Genomic DNA, 17,348 nt, shown 5'->3' with positions numbered 1-17,348 from the left:
ATATCCCACCAGAACAATTTTCACTCCCTCTCTCTTTACACCAAGTATTATGCAGGGAGTTTTCCTTAAATGAAGCTAAAAAATTATCAGGAACTGAAGAATTAATGGAAACAGTGGCCAGGAAAAAGCAATTTTTACACTACACATAAATAAACTTTCTCAGTCAACACCTCCTTGATATCACCACCCCCCAATTTTATTGAGGGAGTTGGAGGCCACTTGCCTTCAGTATTTTTATGTTCTACTTTATATTCTTCCTCGAGTTCACCTGAAACAGTAAAGCTCATTTTTCCTGATTATGCCCTTCTGTCTGTGTGATGCTCTTGGAGAATATAAAACCCTTGCAATTTTTAGTGAATTCTGAAAAAGCAGTACCTTTAAACCCGGTAATTTAATTCAAAGGAGATTTTTTTAAACCCTATTTGTTACTCACAGCTCTTCAGTCAAATATATTAATTCAAGGATTTCTGAGAAACAGCATATAATGACAAATCTATACTGCAATGGATAAATATATAGACTTGAAAACGTAATTTTTAAGAAGACATTTGAGAATGGATTTTCCCCCTTCTTCCTTTCTGCCATCATATGACACTGTGCCACTTATAGAAACACACTGATATAAACCTGATTTATACAATCAAACTTCCTTTATGAGCTTCAGGTTACAAGGGAAGTAAATAAGCCAAGTGGTGTGAAATTGCTGCTCTGTACAACATCGTAATAACAGGAGAGAAACACTTGGAGTAAAAGTTTCCTATTTTAAAAAAAAATTTATATTTAAAATCTCAGATACTTCAAATTAAATTCTCAAAGCAAGAGTTGCCCAGTTAAGCTACTGAAATATTACTTGGAGGGCCTCATGAAATGAGTGAGAAGCGACAGATTTTGCAGGGAAAATGGAAATCAATACAATTTACAAACACCAATTTGAGAATCTTAGCAAGACAACTTAAGTTTGTTCCTGGCAGAGTTGTGTCTGTTGTCCACAGTCACTGAAAAGTCTGGATACAGGTCTCTGGATATCCAAACTAGTGGGAAAATTTCATCACCTGAGAAGGAATCACTGCCCAAACTGGCAGAGTGAAAACATCCAGCACCATCCCAGGTTACTTTTTGTGGTGCTCCCCCTTCACCTGCATCACACACAGAGGTTTTCCAGCAGAATGTTTAAATACTGAAAATTTCAGTGTCTGACCTTTCTGTGTGTGTAGCTGGGCACACACATAAGGATAAGATGATAACAAGGAATTGTTACAACAACATTTTATAAGGATAACAAGGTAACTGCTCTCCCTCACTCTCTGTGGGGTGTAAGTCTGGCTGGGCTGCAGGGCCTGAAAAGCTTCCTAAATAAATGATCCAGTGTCCTCCCCACTGCCTGAGTAATTCCACAGGCAAGGATATCTATGTTGTTAAATTTTCATTATTATTTCTGCAGGCATGGTATGTGACATTGCACACACAACCAACATGACACGATGCCAAATCCTCATTTCCTGGCACAAAGTATTTTTCACCTTTCTCCACAGGGATTTCACAGGCACGTTGGTCAGGAAAAATGGGAAAAAACTTCCTTATTTGTCATCTTTGAGCTGGTGCTCACCCCAAGGCCCAGAAGTTTGCTAAAGCTCTCAGCAATTTTTGCATAATGCTTCTCAGCACTTTTCCTGAAGTGGCTCCATCTCTAACATGGAGGACTGAGGAAATGCTGAAGCATCAATGCACCAGCAGCAGGAACACTGGGAATGCCTCTCCTGACAGCCACAGGACACACAGATCCTTCCCACAGAGCTCTCTGTGCTCACCTCAGGTGCAGGATGGTTTGAAAAGCATCCTCTTTTGTCATTTTTTTTTTTTTTTAAGGAGTTAAAGGGTCTCAAGGAGCAATTGTTATTTTAAAAGAGCACCACTGGCTGAACTGTTTTCCAAATCCCCTTTGCCAACTGCTTGGACCTGGCAGGGTTTGTGCAGCCCCTGGGAATGATAACTGGCTCAGCCCCTGGTTCCATTGTACTGAAGGAACGAGGCACTCAGTGCTGACATCAGCACAGTCCAACCACTCACAGATTTTTGGAGACAGGATTTGATTTATAATGCACATGTATCAAGAACTACACAACACATTGGTCTCTGCTGCCATTTCTGCTGCTGTTGGTACCACAGGATCCACAGACAAGCACCAGAATTCCCCCAAGCTCTCCTACAACCAGCACTATTTGTACACATTCACCCCCCACACAAACGGGAGGAAGAGGGTTCAGCAAACAAAAACTGATTATCTCGAGGTATGACAGGCACAAAGAAAAACTCTTTAATTTTTAAAGTAAATTAACCAAATTTCATAGACACCAGACTGCAAAAGATGCATCTTGCAGCTCCCCATTTAACAGATGCAACGTGAAGGTCAAAGCCATAGAGCAGCATTCCCCTATCCAAGCATTAATCAGATTGTAACCATTTCCTTGGGACCGTGTCTTGTACATAATTCATACCCAACTGTTCTCAGGTTTGAAATCATCCACTGCCAATTTAAAAAATAAAACTCCAAGTGTGTAGGAAGCCACCTGAAAACAAGGAGGAAGCTCTCTGATAAAATAACTGCTGATCAGAGCAGCCAGAGCCCGTTGCCTTCGGAAATTGGAAGAGATGTCCGACTTCAAGGTTTGAGCTGCAAGAATTACTGTAATCAAGCCTCACTGTCACAACAAAAACATAACCTTTGAGGTTGTTAGAGGATAAAATAACATTCACTAACTTCTGCCTGCCTCTAGCTATGCTGGGGTAGAAAGAGGTTCCTGGTTTTTTGGTGTTATGTACAGTGAGTGGGTTCCTAGGGAAGGAAAGGAGAAATAAATGATGGAGTGAAGTCAATATTCCTGATCAATCAGCAGCTCTGAACAAGTCTCCTTTTGACATGCCCCCAGGCCCCAGCAATCCCTGACCATCAACAAGACACTTATCCAGGGCCTGGTAGAACTCTGAGAGCCAGTAGCTGCATTCAAAGGTGTCTCCAGGGCAAGGAATGAACTTCTGGAATGTACAGCTGAGGAGAGGGTGATCATTTATTTTTTTAATCTGATGTGCATAGGTGTACATCCACACAACTGTACATTTCCTTCTGAAGTGATCTTGGGGGGGGACAAAAGGATTACTGAGCATATTTAAACCCCTCAGGGCTGATAACCAAGATGTGTCACTGAGCAGCCACTGTTCACCCAAACTACAAATCACCAAAAAAGCCAGAAACTCTCACAATACCAACCTCTCCAGGCAGAGTTTTGTACCACAGGAAGCCAGAATGAAGAGTTATGAACAGCTCTGGCGGATTTCTAACCAGTGCTCTTTCAAGGGCCACTTCCCCAGGAGCAGTCTGTGCACAGGCACTAAGGGACAGGCTGCTCCCAGCCCCCTCTTCCTTCAGGACAATCCTTCACCCGTCCAGCAGAGAAGTTCTGAGCGAGGCAGCACCTCAACCTTCAGCAGCAAACAATTTCCAATCAATTTTGCAGGTAACAAGCCTCTGCTAAGAAGCCATTTATCATGCCCGTGGAAAATGTTACAAGCAATCACCGGGAGAACAAGGCAGTGAGAATTACCAGGAGGAATTGTCCACCAAGGAAAAAAATCCATTAGGCTGCGACAAAGGTCAGATAACATTGTTTGGGCCCAGCCATAATTCTCTCTTATACCAGATTCACATTAAGATTTTGTGTAACAGGAAAGAGAAAAAGTGCAGGTGTGGGCAGCCCTCAGCCTCCTCCCCTGCAGTCCAGCTGAGGAGCATCTGCATCAACTTCTGGTCAGAAGAGCCAAGCAAACTAGCAGATTAGAATGTCTCTTTTTAGTTAAAAGAAGACAAAAACACGCCTGAAAAACCCGAGGTATCAGACCCTGACTTAGGTAACAGTCCCATGAGTGATGAGCATTATGGAGAAGACATGTGGAATGGCTCTGGGGAAGCACAGACATCCACAGGTGACCTGAACAAAGAAAATACCCAAAGACGTGGCTGGGAGAGTCTAATCCTCTCCTATCTCTCCCTTCTGCCCTCAGAGAGGTTAAGAGTTGGTAAATCCCTGGGATGATACCTGCTTATCTACCTGTGCACAAGGGTGATTCTGTGTGAGCACAAACACATGCTCATTGAACACCCACTGCTGTTTCCAGGAGGTCCCTCTGTGCTAAATCACCAGCCAGATCCAAGAGAACGCACAGAAAGTTGCTCAAACAAATAATTTTAGTTATTCAGCTTAGGTAGTGCAGAAGGGCATTTTCCAAATGGCTTAAATTTCCCTGGATCTCCCACTCCAAACACGATGTAACACGTTGGCCTCAATTTAATCCCTCAAATTCACACAGACACTTTCACACCAATGTTGGTCTTGGCTCAGGGCAGGCCCAGGCTAAAACCAGCATTCAGCCTAAGTCACATCTCAGTCACACAAAGGATGCTCCCTGCAGGTCAAAACTGAGGTTATTTATAGGGCAAAATAAGGAAGCCTTAAAAGCACTAAAATACCAAGCAAAGCACAGTGTGAGTGCCATTTAAAATGCAAAGTTTGTCGTTGCAGGACAGACGGGAATAAGAGCAACATCCCAATCTTTTGAAGTCAATTACTCAAAGAAATAAACATCAATTGTTTTTTTCACATCACCTTATTTTTGTATGAAAATTCCACACGTTATTAAATTGTTTCAAGTCAACTTCCTCAGTGGCACTTTAAACTCCTGTTTGTTCTCCAGCTTATCCACACACAACAGGCAGCACCAACAACTTCTGGTTACCAGGTCACCAAACCTTGGGCTCGTTTTACACTTCAGTAATCTGAACACTGTACATTATTTGAAAGGAAATTGGAGGGATGTGTTCAGTTTCTTTTTTTCCCCTGGGATTAGTTGAGTCTCACCTTTAGACTCCCACAATTTAAATATCAACTTCGTCACCTTGCTGATAAAGCAGCTGGGAACCGTCTACGTTGGGGAATTGAGCTCGACAAGCAAACATTTCCAAAACAAGGTGCCAAATTTGAAGTACAACGTTATTGAGAAATACAAACATTGTCAGGCTTTCAGGAGGCTGGGTTGGAAAAGCAGGTTCGGAGCACTGGGAAAGGGGCAGAGAGAAATCATTAAAACATGAGGTTTAGAGATTTTTTTTTTTGCACCAAAGCAGCTGGTGAGTTCCAGGTGCCTCCTTCTGAGGGCTTCCCACCCGTGGTTTGACTTCCAACCAAAGCAACTCCAAACAGCTCAAGAGTTGCCCGGATCTCTACAATTCTTATTGTATAAAAAAAAAAAAAGGGGCTTTACTATTTGAATTTGAAAAGTCTAATTGCCCAACAAAAGGGATCTTATCAAAACATGTTTAAGACATCACTTGTGAATCAGAGGCACAGCTTTCAGCACAGCTTTCTCAGGAAGAAGCTGCCAAAATCCATAGGCTTGTGGTTTGTTTGTTTTTTTTTTTTCAAGGAAACAAGTGGGGAGCAAAAACTTGTTTCTTGAGAATCCAGCAGTGATCTAAACACACAGGAGGTGTTTGGGCACTGCTGGAATAATCTGGGGAGGGTTTCTGGAAAATCCAGGAGTCCAAGGCCACCTAAACCCACAGGAGGTGTTTGGGCACTGCTGGAATAATCTAGGGAGGGTTTTTTGAAAATCAGCAGTGAGCTAAATGCACAGGAGGTGTTTGGTCACTGCTGGAATAATTTGGGGAAGGTTTCTGGAAAATCCAGGAATCCAAGGCCACCTAAACCCACAGGAGGTGGAATAATTTGGTGAGGTTTTCTTGAGAATCCAGCAGTGACCAAACACCTCCTGTGGGTTTAGGTCACTGCTGGAATCATTTGGGAAGCGTTTCTTGAAATTCCAGCAGTCCAAGGCCACCTAAACCCACAGGAGGTGTTTGGTCACTGTTGGAATAATTTGGGGAGCATTTCTGGAAAATCCAGCAGTCCAAGGCCACCTAAACCCACAGGAGGTGGAATAATTTGGTGAGGGTTTCTCGAGAATCCAGCAGTGCCCTAGACCCACAGGAGGTGTTTGATCACCATTGGAATCATTTGGGGAGTGTTTCTGGAAAATCCAGCAGTCCAAGGCCACCTAAACCCACAGGAGGTGGAATAATTTGGTGAGGGTTTCTTGAGAATCCAGCAGTGCCCTAAACCCACAGGAGGTTGTTTGGGCACTGCTGGAATCATCTGGGGAGGGCTGCAGCAGTAAATCTATCTCCATAGACAACACTTCTCTGGTAGAGATGTTCTCAGGGCCTGCAGCCCTGAGCACCACGATCCTTTCAGTGACCCAAGGACCGACCAGAAGGTCCTTTTGCCGCCCAAATGAACATCCTCCTACCTGAGAGGTCATGATGGATCAGGTCAGCGAAGTTGGGGTCGTCCCCCCACCAGAAGATCCAGAGCTCCCTGCGCCCCGGCCGCTGGTCCCGGCGCCACACGCTGAGCACGTCGGCCTTGAGGCAGCGGCTGAAGCTGCTCAGGATGGGATCCTCTTCCGTGACCGGGAAGAGAATCGGGGCAGACGTTGGGCCCTGCCACACGTAGCGCTTCCATTTAATCCCAGTGAGATCAGCCTGAGGGAAGGGAAGGAAAACAACATCACACATGGAGGCAGGTACCCCCCACACTAACAGCCAGGTGAAGGGAGGAAGGAAGGATTGGTGGCACAACATTTAACAGTGGTGAGTTTTGTGAAGGGGAAATGAGCAGGAATCCTGGTCTGAAATCTCTTTGAATAACTGCAGGAAAGCAAGAGCTGCTCGTTTTCACCACACAGAGAAAAGGCAGATTTGATTTAAAGTCAGTGAGGGAAAGACCAGTGAATAATGTGAATTATTCACAGACTGCAACTGCCCAAGCTCCCACACACTTGCCTTAGCAAAGGACATCTTTCTTTCCACTTGCTTATGCACACACTACCTTTTCAATCCAAGATTACCCCGTGGAAATAGGTAATACAGTAAATCTAACCCAAGCACACATTCTTCCAGCCATCTACTCCTTTGGAAAATTTCACAAGTTTCTCCATTGTAAAACATTCTCTGCATCTCCCCCAGGAAGCCTCTCGAGTTCCCTGATTTCACCAGGAGCTATCATACTTCTCATTCCTCACACCACATCCCGAGAACTTCGATCCCAATTTTATCATTAAATTACACGTTAGACCCGAGTCCACATCGATTTTGAGCCACTGGACCCCCTTCTAGGCAAAAATTAAATTTGCTTTATATAGGGAAAGAGGCCCTACCCTGTCTAGCGGGAAACACAATTCCTGGATTATCTACATGGCAGATTCAAGTTTTAGTGCTAAGTTTTTGCACCCAGTCACCTTAGGGTAGGTAGGGGAGGCACTGCCCCGGGTTCTCCTCCAGGAGGGACAACAAGGCAGGCTGGCATTTGCTAAGAAGTTACTATTTTTTGCCTCCCCGGCATGACAACACACAAAAGATTACTGCAACATTTAAATGTAACATGGCAGCCTCCCCACCTTCAGCAGGAGAGCAATTTGGATGAAAGGTTGCCTGCAACAGTTGATACTTTAGAAACACTTACAGATTTAAAAATACACTGTTAATATGGGGCTGCGGGCCTGGTGCAGGCTGCAGGCACGCTCAGATCCCCCTCCATCCGAAAATATTAGTGCCACAGCTCGGCACAGGATTGTGGTAACAATCTCTGGAATCATAAATATCAGGCAGTCAGCTAAGATCAGCTCATTTGCATTAAAAAGCTGATGAAACAGCTCAGCACAGCCACCAAAAATTGCATCACAGGCCAGTTATATCGAATTCACTTTGGGAGCCACCAAAATTCAACAATGTGAGCGACTTGATACTTGGGTTAAAAAGGGCTACAAAATGGTGCACATCAAAACACAGAGACAGCACCGATCCCAGGGAGGGCATCACCAAAACCAGCCCTCCAGGATAAAAACAAGCAGCGAAAGGGATCCGTCTAAAAGCGAGGAAGAAGGGAGGTTTCGGCTCGGCTTTTGGGATGTCACGAGCGGGGAGAGGAAAGAGAAAGTTCCCCGAGATGTGGGGCTGGAAGGAGCAGGGGCAGGAGATGGGAAGGCAGGGGATCAGAGGCGGGCAACGGGGAGAAAGGAGGAAAAGTTGGGAGGCACGGAAAGGGAAGGAAAAGGCGAGTTGCAGGGAGGATACTATCCAGGAAGAAAGCGGAGGGAGGGGCGAGGCGAGACAGACAGCGATGGAGGGGGAACCAGAGGGGCATGGGAGAGTTGGCTGCTCCAGGCAGGGCCTACTCCGAGGGCTCATCCAACAGAAGCTCTGCTAAAAATGGCTGCTTTGCTTCCACTGCCCCTTCCCCCTCCCCCAGAGCTCGGCTCCCTTCCCTCCGTGTCCCCGGGCGGCTGCGAGCCCGGGGCCGCCACTCACCAGGCAGAAGAGGTTGGAATGGCAATCCTCCAGGCTGGCCCCGTTCGGCACGAAGCAGGAACTCATCCTCACAGCCACAACCCACACGCCATTATCCCACAGCCTCCGACAAGAAAGAAAGAGACAGCCAGGGAGAGAGAGAGAGAGAGAGAGAGAGAGGGAGAGGGAGAGAGGGAGAGACAGACAGCGAGAGGGAAAGGGGGAGGGGGGCTCCGCACACGCACAAATAATAATACAATTAAATAAGGGATTTACACGCGCGCGCACGCGAAATAGTGGCAGGGGGAATAGGACGAGAGAGGGGGGTAAAAAAAAAAATATTAAAAAAAAATATTAAAAAAAAAATTTTTTTTTTTTTTAAAGGAAGTCAGAACGTTTTCTCGTCTTCTGGAGCTCCACCGGGGGGGTAAAGCCACGGTGGAAGGGGAGAACAGAAAGAGGGAGGTGGTAAGTAATCCAACGACGGGAGATTAAGATCAAAATCCTCCCCGTTCCTCTTGTCTTCTCGTTCGCATAAGGAGGGGAGGGAGAGGAGGTGAGGTGAAGGGGTAATTGATCCAACAAGAGAATAAAAATGGGGTAATTAATCCGGGGGGGCTAGGGCTAAAAATCAGTTGACATCCCTCCTTCCTCTCTTCTCAGATGCCAAGCAAGAGAAGTAGGAAAACATAAATAATCCAGCGGGGGCAATCAATCCAGAACCCCCCCTTCTCTTCCTCCTGTTCCTTTAGTCATCAGATGAGAAAGGGGCAAATTGTGGAATGACTGGGAAGGATTGGCCGTGGGAGAGAGAAAAATCCAGGCTCGTCTCTTCGGAGTCCGAGGGCAACAGGGTGTGGGGGGGTCAGATTCTTCTCCCCTGCTCCAAAAATATTCCAAATAAATTAAAATTTAAAAGCATAAAAACAAACTTCAGGGGCCAGAAGTAAGGCCAGTCTGAAGAATTCGTAAAGGCAGAGAGAGAAAAATTTCCTGGGGTGTACCCCAAAAAAACATCTGCGGGGGCACGGGAGGGGGAAGGTATTCCTTGAGAGAGGAAGGCCGCAAAAGTCTCCTCAGCAGCACAGCGGGGGATTAAATTCCCGTGTGGAAAACACCCCCCCTCCCCAAAACGAAATAGTCTTCGCAGCGAGGGCGAAACCAAAATACTCTCCGTCGGGTAAAAAAAAAAAAAAAAATCCTTCCGTGGGGAAAGGAGGGAGGGGAAGAGGGGTGGAAGGAGGAAATTGCGGGTGACCCTCGAAGTCTCTCCGGGGAAGGATGGAGGAGTCTCCGGGAGGCCGATCCCCGTCGGGGGAGGAGGACGGGGCGAATCGCAGAGTGTCTTCGGGGGGGCTGGTCCCCCCCAGCTGTCCGCGGGGGCCGGGGGACCCCCAAAAGTCTCTGGAGGGAGCGCGGACCCCCGCCGACGTCACCGCGGGGCCAGCGGGAGGCGACCCCGAAGAGCCCGGGGGCAGCGGGGGGCGGGGGAGGGGACCAGCCCCGCGGCGAGGCCGGTCCTTTAAAAAATAACGAGGCAAAAAAAAAAAAAAAAAAAAAAAAAAGAGAAGATGAGGAGAGAAAAAAAAAAAAAAAAGGAAAAAAAAAAGGGAGGAGGGGGGAGAGAGGAGAGAAAAATATGAAGCGATGGTCTTGGTCGCGGCGCCGGCGCGTTCCTCGGGGGCAAGCCCGACCCCCCCGCTTCTCCTCAGGTTGGCGGGTCCCGCGGGGGCGGCGGGCGGAGGGGGCCCCCTTCCCGGGGCTCCCGGGCAGGGCGGGGAGGCGGCGGCCGAGCCCCGGGGCTCTCTCAGCCCGGAGGGGGTTCGGAGGCCCCCGCATTCCCTGCGCCGGCCGAACACACACAGGGGACGCGGCGGGCCCGCCGCTGCTTTCTGCTTGCTGCCGCTTGGCGAGTTCGCCTGGCCGCGAAAGCCCCCGCCGGCGCGTCGGCCCTTCCCCTCAGCGGTGCCTCTGTCGGGGGGCGGGGGCGGCGCCCGGCCGCGGCAATTCGTGTGGCGGCGGGAGCCCTGGGCGCGGGTCCCGCACGGCCGGGGCGGGGGAAAGCGGCCCCGGCTTTCCCGGGTAATTCCGAGGAACCCCTTTTCTTTAATGGCGGCCACAGGGACGGCGGCCGGGGCCCCCCCTGCCGCGCTTCCCTTGGCTGGCCGCGCCGTCACGTGGTGCGGCGCTCCGCCATGGGGCGCGGGGGGGCGGCGGGCGGGGGCGCGCAGCGGCCGGCACAGGCGAGCGCGCGGCGCTTGCCGCCCCGCCCTTGCCCGTTTGGCCCGGCCCGCCCACACCTCTAGCCGCGGCACCCCCGGGAAATGGCGCGGAGACCTCAGCCGCAGGTCGTAAAGTCCCCGCCTCGGGCCCGGCCCGCGGCTCCTCACGGGGTGGGCCGGGTTGGAGCGGCCGCAGCGGGGCACAGAATCACGGAATCACAGCATCAAAAGACCTCTGAGATCATCGAGTCCAATCTGTGACCCAACAGCACCTTGTCACCCAGACCATGGCACCGAGTGACACGTCCAGGCTCTGCTTAAGCACCTCCAGGGACGGTGACTCCACCACCTCCCTGGGCAGCCCATTCCAATGTCTGATCACTCTCTCTGTGAAGAATTTCTTCCTAATGTCCAACCTAAACCTCTCCTGGCACAGCTTACAACTGTGCCTTCTTGTCCCATTGCCTGGGAGCAGAGCCCAACTCCCCCCCTCGCTGCCCCTTCCTTTCAGGGAGTTGTAGAGAGTGAGGAGGTCTCCCCTGAGCCTCCTCTTCTCCAGGCTGAACAGCCCCAGCTCCCTCAGCCTCTCCTCACAGCACTTGTGCTCCAGTCCCTTCCCCAGCCTCATTGCCCTTCTCTGGACCTGCTCAGCTTCCTGTCAATCATCTGGTCCCACCTCCCTGCTCAAGGAGGGTCATCCCAGAGCACATGGCACAGGATCACAGCTGGAATATCTCCGGTGATGGAGACTGCACACCCTCTCTGGGCAGTGTGTTCCGGTGCTCGGTCACTGCACAGGGAAGTTCTTCCTCATGTTCAGATGGAACTTCCTGGGCATCAGTTTGTGCCCATTCCCTCGTGTCCTAGTGGTTGTCACCAACCTGGTCCATCTTCTTGGAACTCTCCATCACATATTTATCCCCAGGCTCCTGGCCCCTGATCCCACCAGGATCCACTCCTGGGTATCATCCCCAGGCAGTGCTGGGCCAAAGTCCAGGCACAGAGTGTCCCGTGAGCACAGGGAACACCCACCCTGGCTCCCTTTCCACAACTTCCACCTCTTGGCAGAGGCTTCCCAAGATTTGTGCTGGTGCTTTGCACTGTGGAGCAAATTCCACACTCAGAATCTTGGAGCCTTTTTAAAAAGATAGGCAGGTATTGGGAATGCTGGCATTAATATTTAACGCAGGCATTACTGCTCTCACTAGTCCCACAGCCATCCTCTCTGCCAAAGCAGAACATACTCCAAAATGCAGTTTTTTTCATGCCCAGATACATATTGTGCAGTTCAAGAGGATGAAGTAGGTGGTTACTCTGTTACTATATGCACAGATTTGCAAAAGGACTGTGAGATTATTCAGAATTAAGATGCTACAGTGACAGTGAAAGCTATTTTTAAGAGATATTTGGAAAGTATATGCATCCTGTTAATCTTCTCATATTACACATTAATTTTTCTATGCAATGCCTTGCATGTAGAATGGAAAATTTTAAGTTACTATATATACGCAGAATTTTTTGACTGCAGAGTTAAAATGAAAATACAAACCAGTGTAAGGCACCTGGAGTAAAAGGAAGGCCGGAATGTCTCAGTTAACGTGACATTCACACTAAAATATGATACGTTGGTGCAACAGCAGCACGATGCATCACAACTGTGCAACATGATGATGTTTCAAAGGCCCTGCAAATTATTTCAGGACTCCTGAACAAGACGAGCGACAACCTCCTGCAAATGTCTTGATGGAGTAGGAGGAAAGAAGGACACTCTATAAATAAACTTATCATAGAAGTTAAAAAAAAAAAAAAAAAAAAAAAAGCCAGGCTGGGTATTTTCACCAAAAGAAAGTTTGAAGATTTACTCACACTGAGCCTATTTTTGCATGTCAGTGTAGGCAAGCAAGGTTCTTTTCATCTAAATAGACCCAGAGTATTTTTAACGCAGGGGATTCGTTCCCTGCTCGTCGAAACACGGCAGCTGGGGACGGAGCGGGATCGGGGGAGGGCATGGGGAACCAAACCCCCTTCCAAGGGGAACAGATGGTTTTCTCCATGGTGGCTGCACATGAGTACCATGGCAAGAGGAGGATTCACTCCAAACATGCTCCTCCAAGGCCGCCCAGGGCCACACCAAGACCTCGGAAGTTCCGGCGCCGCTGCCGTCGTTAGCGCGATTATCGTCCCGCGTGGAGAGAGGTTGGGAAGTCACCGGTCCCAAAGGAGTAATACCAGGCTTTGAAGGAAATAAAAGAAAGCAGCATTTGGCATTAATACACAAGAGCTGGTGTGGGTTTACCTCTAGGAGGGAAAAGAATCCTGGGATTTGGTAGAGGGAAGGAAATCCAGCACGATGGCTCAGTGTGGCCTTGAGGTGCTTTTGAGTTTCCCCATTGATTTCAGGATGACATCGAGTTTTCCCTGGCTGGAAATCCATTTCTTTAGCCTCAAACAGCACAGCTCAATGTCTGGGAGAGAAGATCAACGTCTAACACTGGCTTTGGCACTGATTCACCACCCAGATTGGAGGAACCCATCCTGTGTGCCTCAGTTTGGGATCTGGTTCCTTGGGCCTGACATATTCACCACAATAAATCCTTCTACAGGATCCCAGCACAGTCAAGTGCAGAACACAGTTTTCCCAGTAAACCCAAACATTACTAAAACATCAACAAAAGAGGAAAGAAAACTAACACATCAGCTAGAGAATTTTTAAGCCATACCTGTCCTGACTGGGAGCCACCACCTTTCCCAATTCCACGTACGGCCCTACAGAGCAGGAAGACACGATGGAGAACACTCATATCCATGCTTGGCAAATTTTGGATCTTGGATATCACTTGCCCTTTGAATACTGTAGGAGCTATCTGGGAAATAAAGCCTCCTGGAAAACAGGGAGGAGGCAGATGAAAACAAAGCATTGTGGAAAAAACGCTGTTGAAAATAGGCTTTGTTTTGTGGATGGGTTTTTACAGAGTTCTCATCTCTGCAACTTCCAGAAGTGCATTAAGCTGCATAATTAGCATCTGTCACATGTAGCCTTTCCCTTCCCTCTTCCTCTCCCTAGAGGGAAACTGCATGGAGAATTTTTAATATAAATTTTAGTATCTACACTGTGCAGTGCAATCATATTAGGAAAGCTACAGGCAAGTCAGTTTGTGCTCAGTCTTAGGTTTATCTGTGTGTAATAGAAACTTCACTGGTTAAAAAAAACCTGCAGCTGCTCCAATTTAAAAATTAACTACTCTCCTGGAAAGACAACAGGGGCAAGGGCAAGATGGTCCCTGTTGCATCAGATTGAAACCAATGGAATTGTCAGGAACTGGGCAGTTAATGCCAGTCTCTCATCCTGGTGTTATATCCCTATTTCTTATGGAAACATCCAGCCAAAAGGAGTAAAGGATGGATGATTTTCCACTTTGGTCAAAAGTATTTATTTTGAAAGGAATATTTATATTTTTAAACCCATTTAAAAAAAAAAAAGCAGGAATTCCTATTGCTCTTTCATTCACATTAAAAGATACTGTTGAATATAACAGTCAATGGACTACAGCACCTTCTGGTGAATCTCTGTAAAAAACTTAAAAGAAGATGCTGCCTTTTAGAAACAAAGAATAAATGGAAAGAAATGCAGCTTAACAACAGCAACATGAAAAACAATATTATTCAGCCTTTGATTTCCATTCAGACTCTCTCCTACTTTTTCGAAGCATTTATGTTCCACTTAATTATTCAGAGAAAATGGAGATTGTAGGACTGAACACATTGCCAACAACCTGAGGTATGAAGGGAAGACCAAGGGCTTCGACTTCAGCTCCAGAGGTGGGAATTGTTGTAATTGGTCCATGTGAAGCAGATCTATCAAGCAGTGGAGAGTTCAAACCTGTGCCAGTCAGTCCCTGGTTGGCACCAGCAGTTCTATCAGGAGGATACAGAGGTCTCAGCAGGACTTATTATTGGCAACAATTCAACACTTCTCCTCTCCAAGTGGTTTCAAGGGGATTTGGGTGGGAGGGAAGATAATTTTTAACAAATTAAACTACCTAAGAATGGCGAGGTGCCCAGAGCCACCAAGGCTGTGTTAGTCACTGCTATCAAACAATTACAAAAAAGAAGATTAAAACTATCATTGCTGTAAAAATTGCCTACCTGGCTTTAACCACACGATCAGATCACTGCAAAATTACCCAGACATGTGCTGTAAACTGTACTAGAAGTATGTGTAAAATACGTCTGGGGTAAATGGGAGAGCAGAACATTCACACAGGGGGTGTTTCTCAGAAAACATCCACCTCAGGTTACCAGAATCCAAGTATTCCTATAAGATTTCAAGAAATTAGAAGACCACTTAATTTTTAAATTAAAAAATGACAACAAAAACATTACTGTTTGTTTCCCATCAGGATTTATCTCCCAGCATTTGGTAGGCGTCCATAACTGGGGTGTAAACCAAACTGTGGGAGCTTTCTGCCCTGGGCCACGTTGATGTCCAGCTGCTTTGTTTAGACCCTGCCAGAAAGCCTTTTTCAAATGGGGAATATGTCATTTTTCAGCAGAGGTCTCCAAGAGAAGATTTGAGTGTAATGCACAGCAATAAAAAGAGGAATATGAGGATTCTTGCTCTCTTTAGTGTCAGCTTTGGTTAAGACGTATGAATGCACATGAATAGTCTTGTCAGAATCTCTGGGGCTACTGACATTCAAGATCCAACATATTATTCCTTCTGACCAGAACATTAACTGCTATGCAGGGAGGAGAAGGGACAGAGGAAAAAAAAGGGAAGAAGACAGGACCACTCCCTAATCACACAGAAACTGTTGTGTGTTTCCCTGGCTGGAAATCTCTGAACAGAACTTCTCTGCTGTGAAAATACAATGCTTATGCTCTCCAATCTGAGAGGAGGGGTTGCACAGCCTCTCTAAAATCTGCAGCAGGAAAAACAAAGAGAAATCATCATTTGATGCCTGATCTTGCTCATTTAATTCATGGAAAGGGTCCCAGTTAACTCATAAATAAAGACTGTACAGGCAAGTGTTACATCCCTGTAAAGGACATGTGTTTACCTACCAGAAGAAAGGTTCTTGTTTTGAGCTGCTGACCCTATTTTTCACTGCTGAAAGTTTCTTTGAATCACTAGTTTCAGCCACAAATAAGCTAATTAAGCAATTTAGTTAAAATAACATAATGTTAATTCAAATGTCAGTGTGTATCAAGTCTGGGTACCACTACAATGGAAAGGTTTGTTCACCAGAAGCAAAAATCTTACAGTGTGCTTCTGGCTGAGTTAACAGAAACTACATTTCAGATTATTGTTGTTGTTGTTGTTCACAATTTGTTGCCAAATAAATTGAAATTATTCAAAAGCACTGAAATCAGTTTAATCACTGTTTATGCTCTGAAATTTGAGCTGAGTGAGCACCTTTCACTTACAGAGCAACAAAAGGGAACATCCTGAATATCCTGCCCTCCGTGACCGAAACCACCTCTAGTCCCCATTCAGGAGCTCCAGCCCATGAGACAAAGGAGTGGATTTGTTTGGAGCAATAAATGATAGCAGACCTTTACATATTTGAAGTGCAACAGATGGTCTTCCAAGGAGAACAGAATGACTGGCAGACAGTGCACTTCGTTAGAGTGGCTTGGAATGTCTTCAGCAATTACCCCGGGAGTGTTCTGGGGGGAAGCCCTGTCATCCCTGTGCTTCTTCTCATGGAAAAGAGCTGGGATTTCCTGCTTCAGATGCTGAAAAATTGCGTCTTCTAAAACCTGGCAGTGACCTGGAAAAGGAAGAACCTTTTTGGCCCTTCCAAGGCTCTTCAAGATGAGGCTCCAGACATTTTGCCACCTGAGAAGAGAGATGTAAGTAGGAAATAAATCAGCACTAATAGGAAACAGTTTTGGGGCTTGTAACTGTAAAGCTATTAATCCATAGCCAAGTATTCCATGGAAGTGGAATTTATGTAAAAAAGGAAGGTCTGACACAAGGTCCTTTTAGAAACTGGGAGGTCTTCAGATACAAGAGGCAGAGTGTCTTGGGGAGAAAACCCCAAAAGACCAAATTAGTGAATAACAACCTCCTTCCTTTGGGAAAGTGGTGGCTTCTGGAGACTTTTCCTCCACATGAAACACTGTGGCTGCAGTTCTTCAGGGCAGGCTAAAGGGAGCTTTTTTGAGGTTGTCCAGTCTTTCCATTTTCATAGTTTCACAAGGCAGCAATTAAGAATTATAATAGAGCAAAACAGCAGTAAAATGTTGAACCTTAATATTGTACATTCAGGTCAGAAATATTTAACTTCTACCCCTCCCTCCTGCCCCTTGAGTCCCAGAATTAGTTATAAAACCTTCCCCACCAAATCCACCCCGAGTAAAATTTTATGGGGCAACATAAACAAAACAACAACAACAGCAAAAAATGTGTCCTTTAACAATGTAACTTAAATGTTGATGGAATCATAACTGCATGGCTCCCTCTCCAATTAGCAGCAGAATTCTTTATGTTTGCTTACGAAGCGTGAACCGTTCGCTTGTCACTACAAAGACCTTCTGTAGAGGACTTAAAAAAAAAACACCCAGCCCCAGCAATTAAAATGACAACAACAGAGGTGGACTGGGCACAATGTGACACAAAAATATCCAGCTGTTTCTTTCCAGAGAAAGGATACACCAAAGTGTATGAAATGCTGTGACCAAATTTTGACAGTCTGGAGGATGCTGGGGGATGTTCTGGTGAAAAT

The 17,348-nt window shown here is 46.7% G+C and overlaps 2 protein-coding genes and 1 long non-coding RNA gene across 4 annotated transcripts in view; 1 reads left to right on the top strand and 2 right to left on the bottom strand.

The window, feature by feature from the left end:
- MED13 (mediator complex subunit 13) overlaps positions 1–9,067 on the bottom strand; it is a 53,390-nt gene extending 44,323 nt beyond the window's left edge. The window contains 2 exon segments of the mRNA XM_018076708.3: positions 6,358–6,592; positions 8,417–9,067. Coding sequence (XP_017932197.3) covers positions 6,358–6,592; positions 8,417–8,482 — 301 coding nt within the window. The 5' untranslated portion in view covers positions 8,483–9,067.
- Positions 8,215–9,592, top strand: LOC108640408. The gene is made up of 3 exons (XR_003915936.1): positions 8,215–8,428; positions 8,780–8,863; positions 9,059–9,592. It is a non-coding gene; the product is annotated as an uncharacterized LOC108640408 (long non-coding RNA).
- Positions 9,593–12,449: 2,857 nt separating this feature from the next.
- LOC108640397 overlaps positions 12,450–17,348 on the bottom strand; it is a 16,445-nt gene continuing 11,546 nt past the window's right edge. For both annotated transcript variants that reach the window (XR_001921142.3, XR_001921143.3), the window contains exons 5-8: positions 16,174–16,459; positions 14,391–14,532; positions 13,338–13,498; positions 12,450–12,850 (exon numbers count right to left, since the gene is read on the bottom strand). The gene's annotated coding sequence lies outside the window, so the exon portion shown is untranslated. The remainder of the gene's footprint in view (positions 12,851–13,337; positions 13,499–14,390; positions 14,533–16,173; positions 16,460–17,348) is intronic.

The sequence above is a fragment of the Manacus vitellinus genome, unplaced genomic scaffold (assembly GCF_001715985.3).
Source record: "Manacus vitellinus isolate BGI_N305 unplaced genomic scaffold, ASM171598v3 scaffold_32_pilon, whole genome shotgun sequence".
Taxonomy (NCBI): Eukaryota; Metazoa; Chordata; class Aves; order Passeriformes; family Pipridae; genus Manacus; species Manacus vitellinus.
This window is presented reverse-complemented; position numbering and strand designations above follow the sequence as displayed.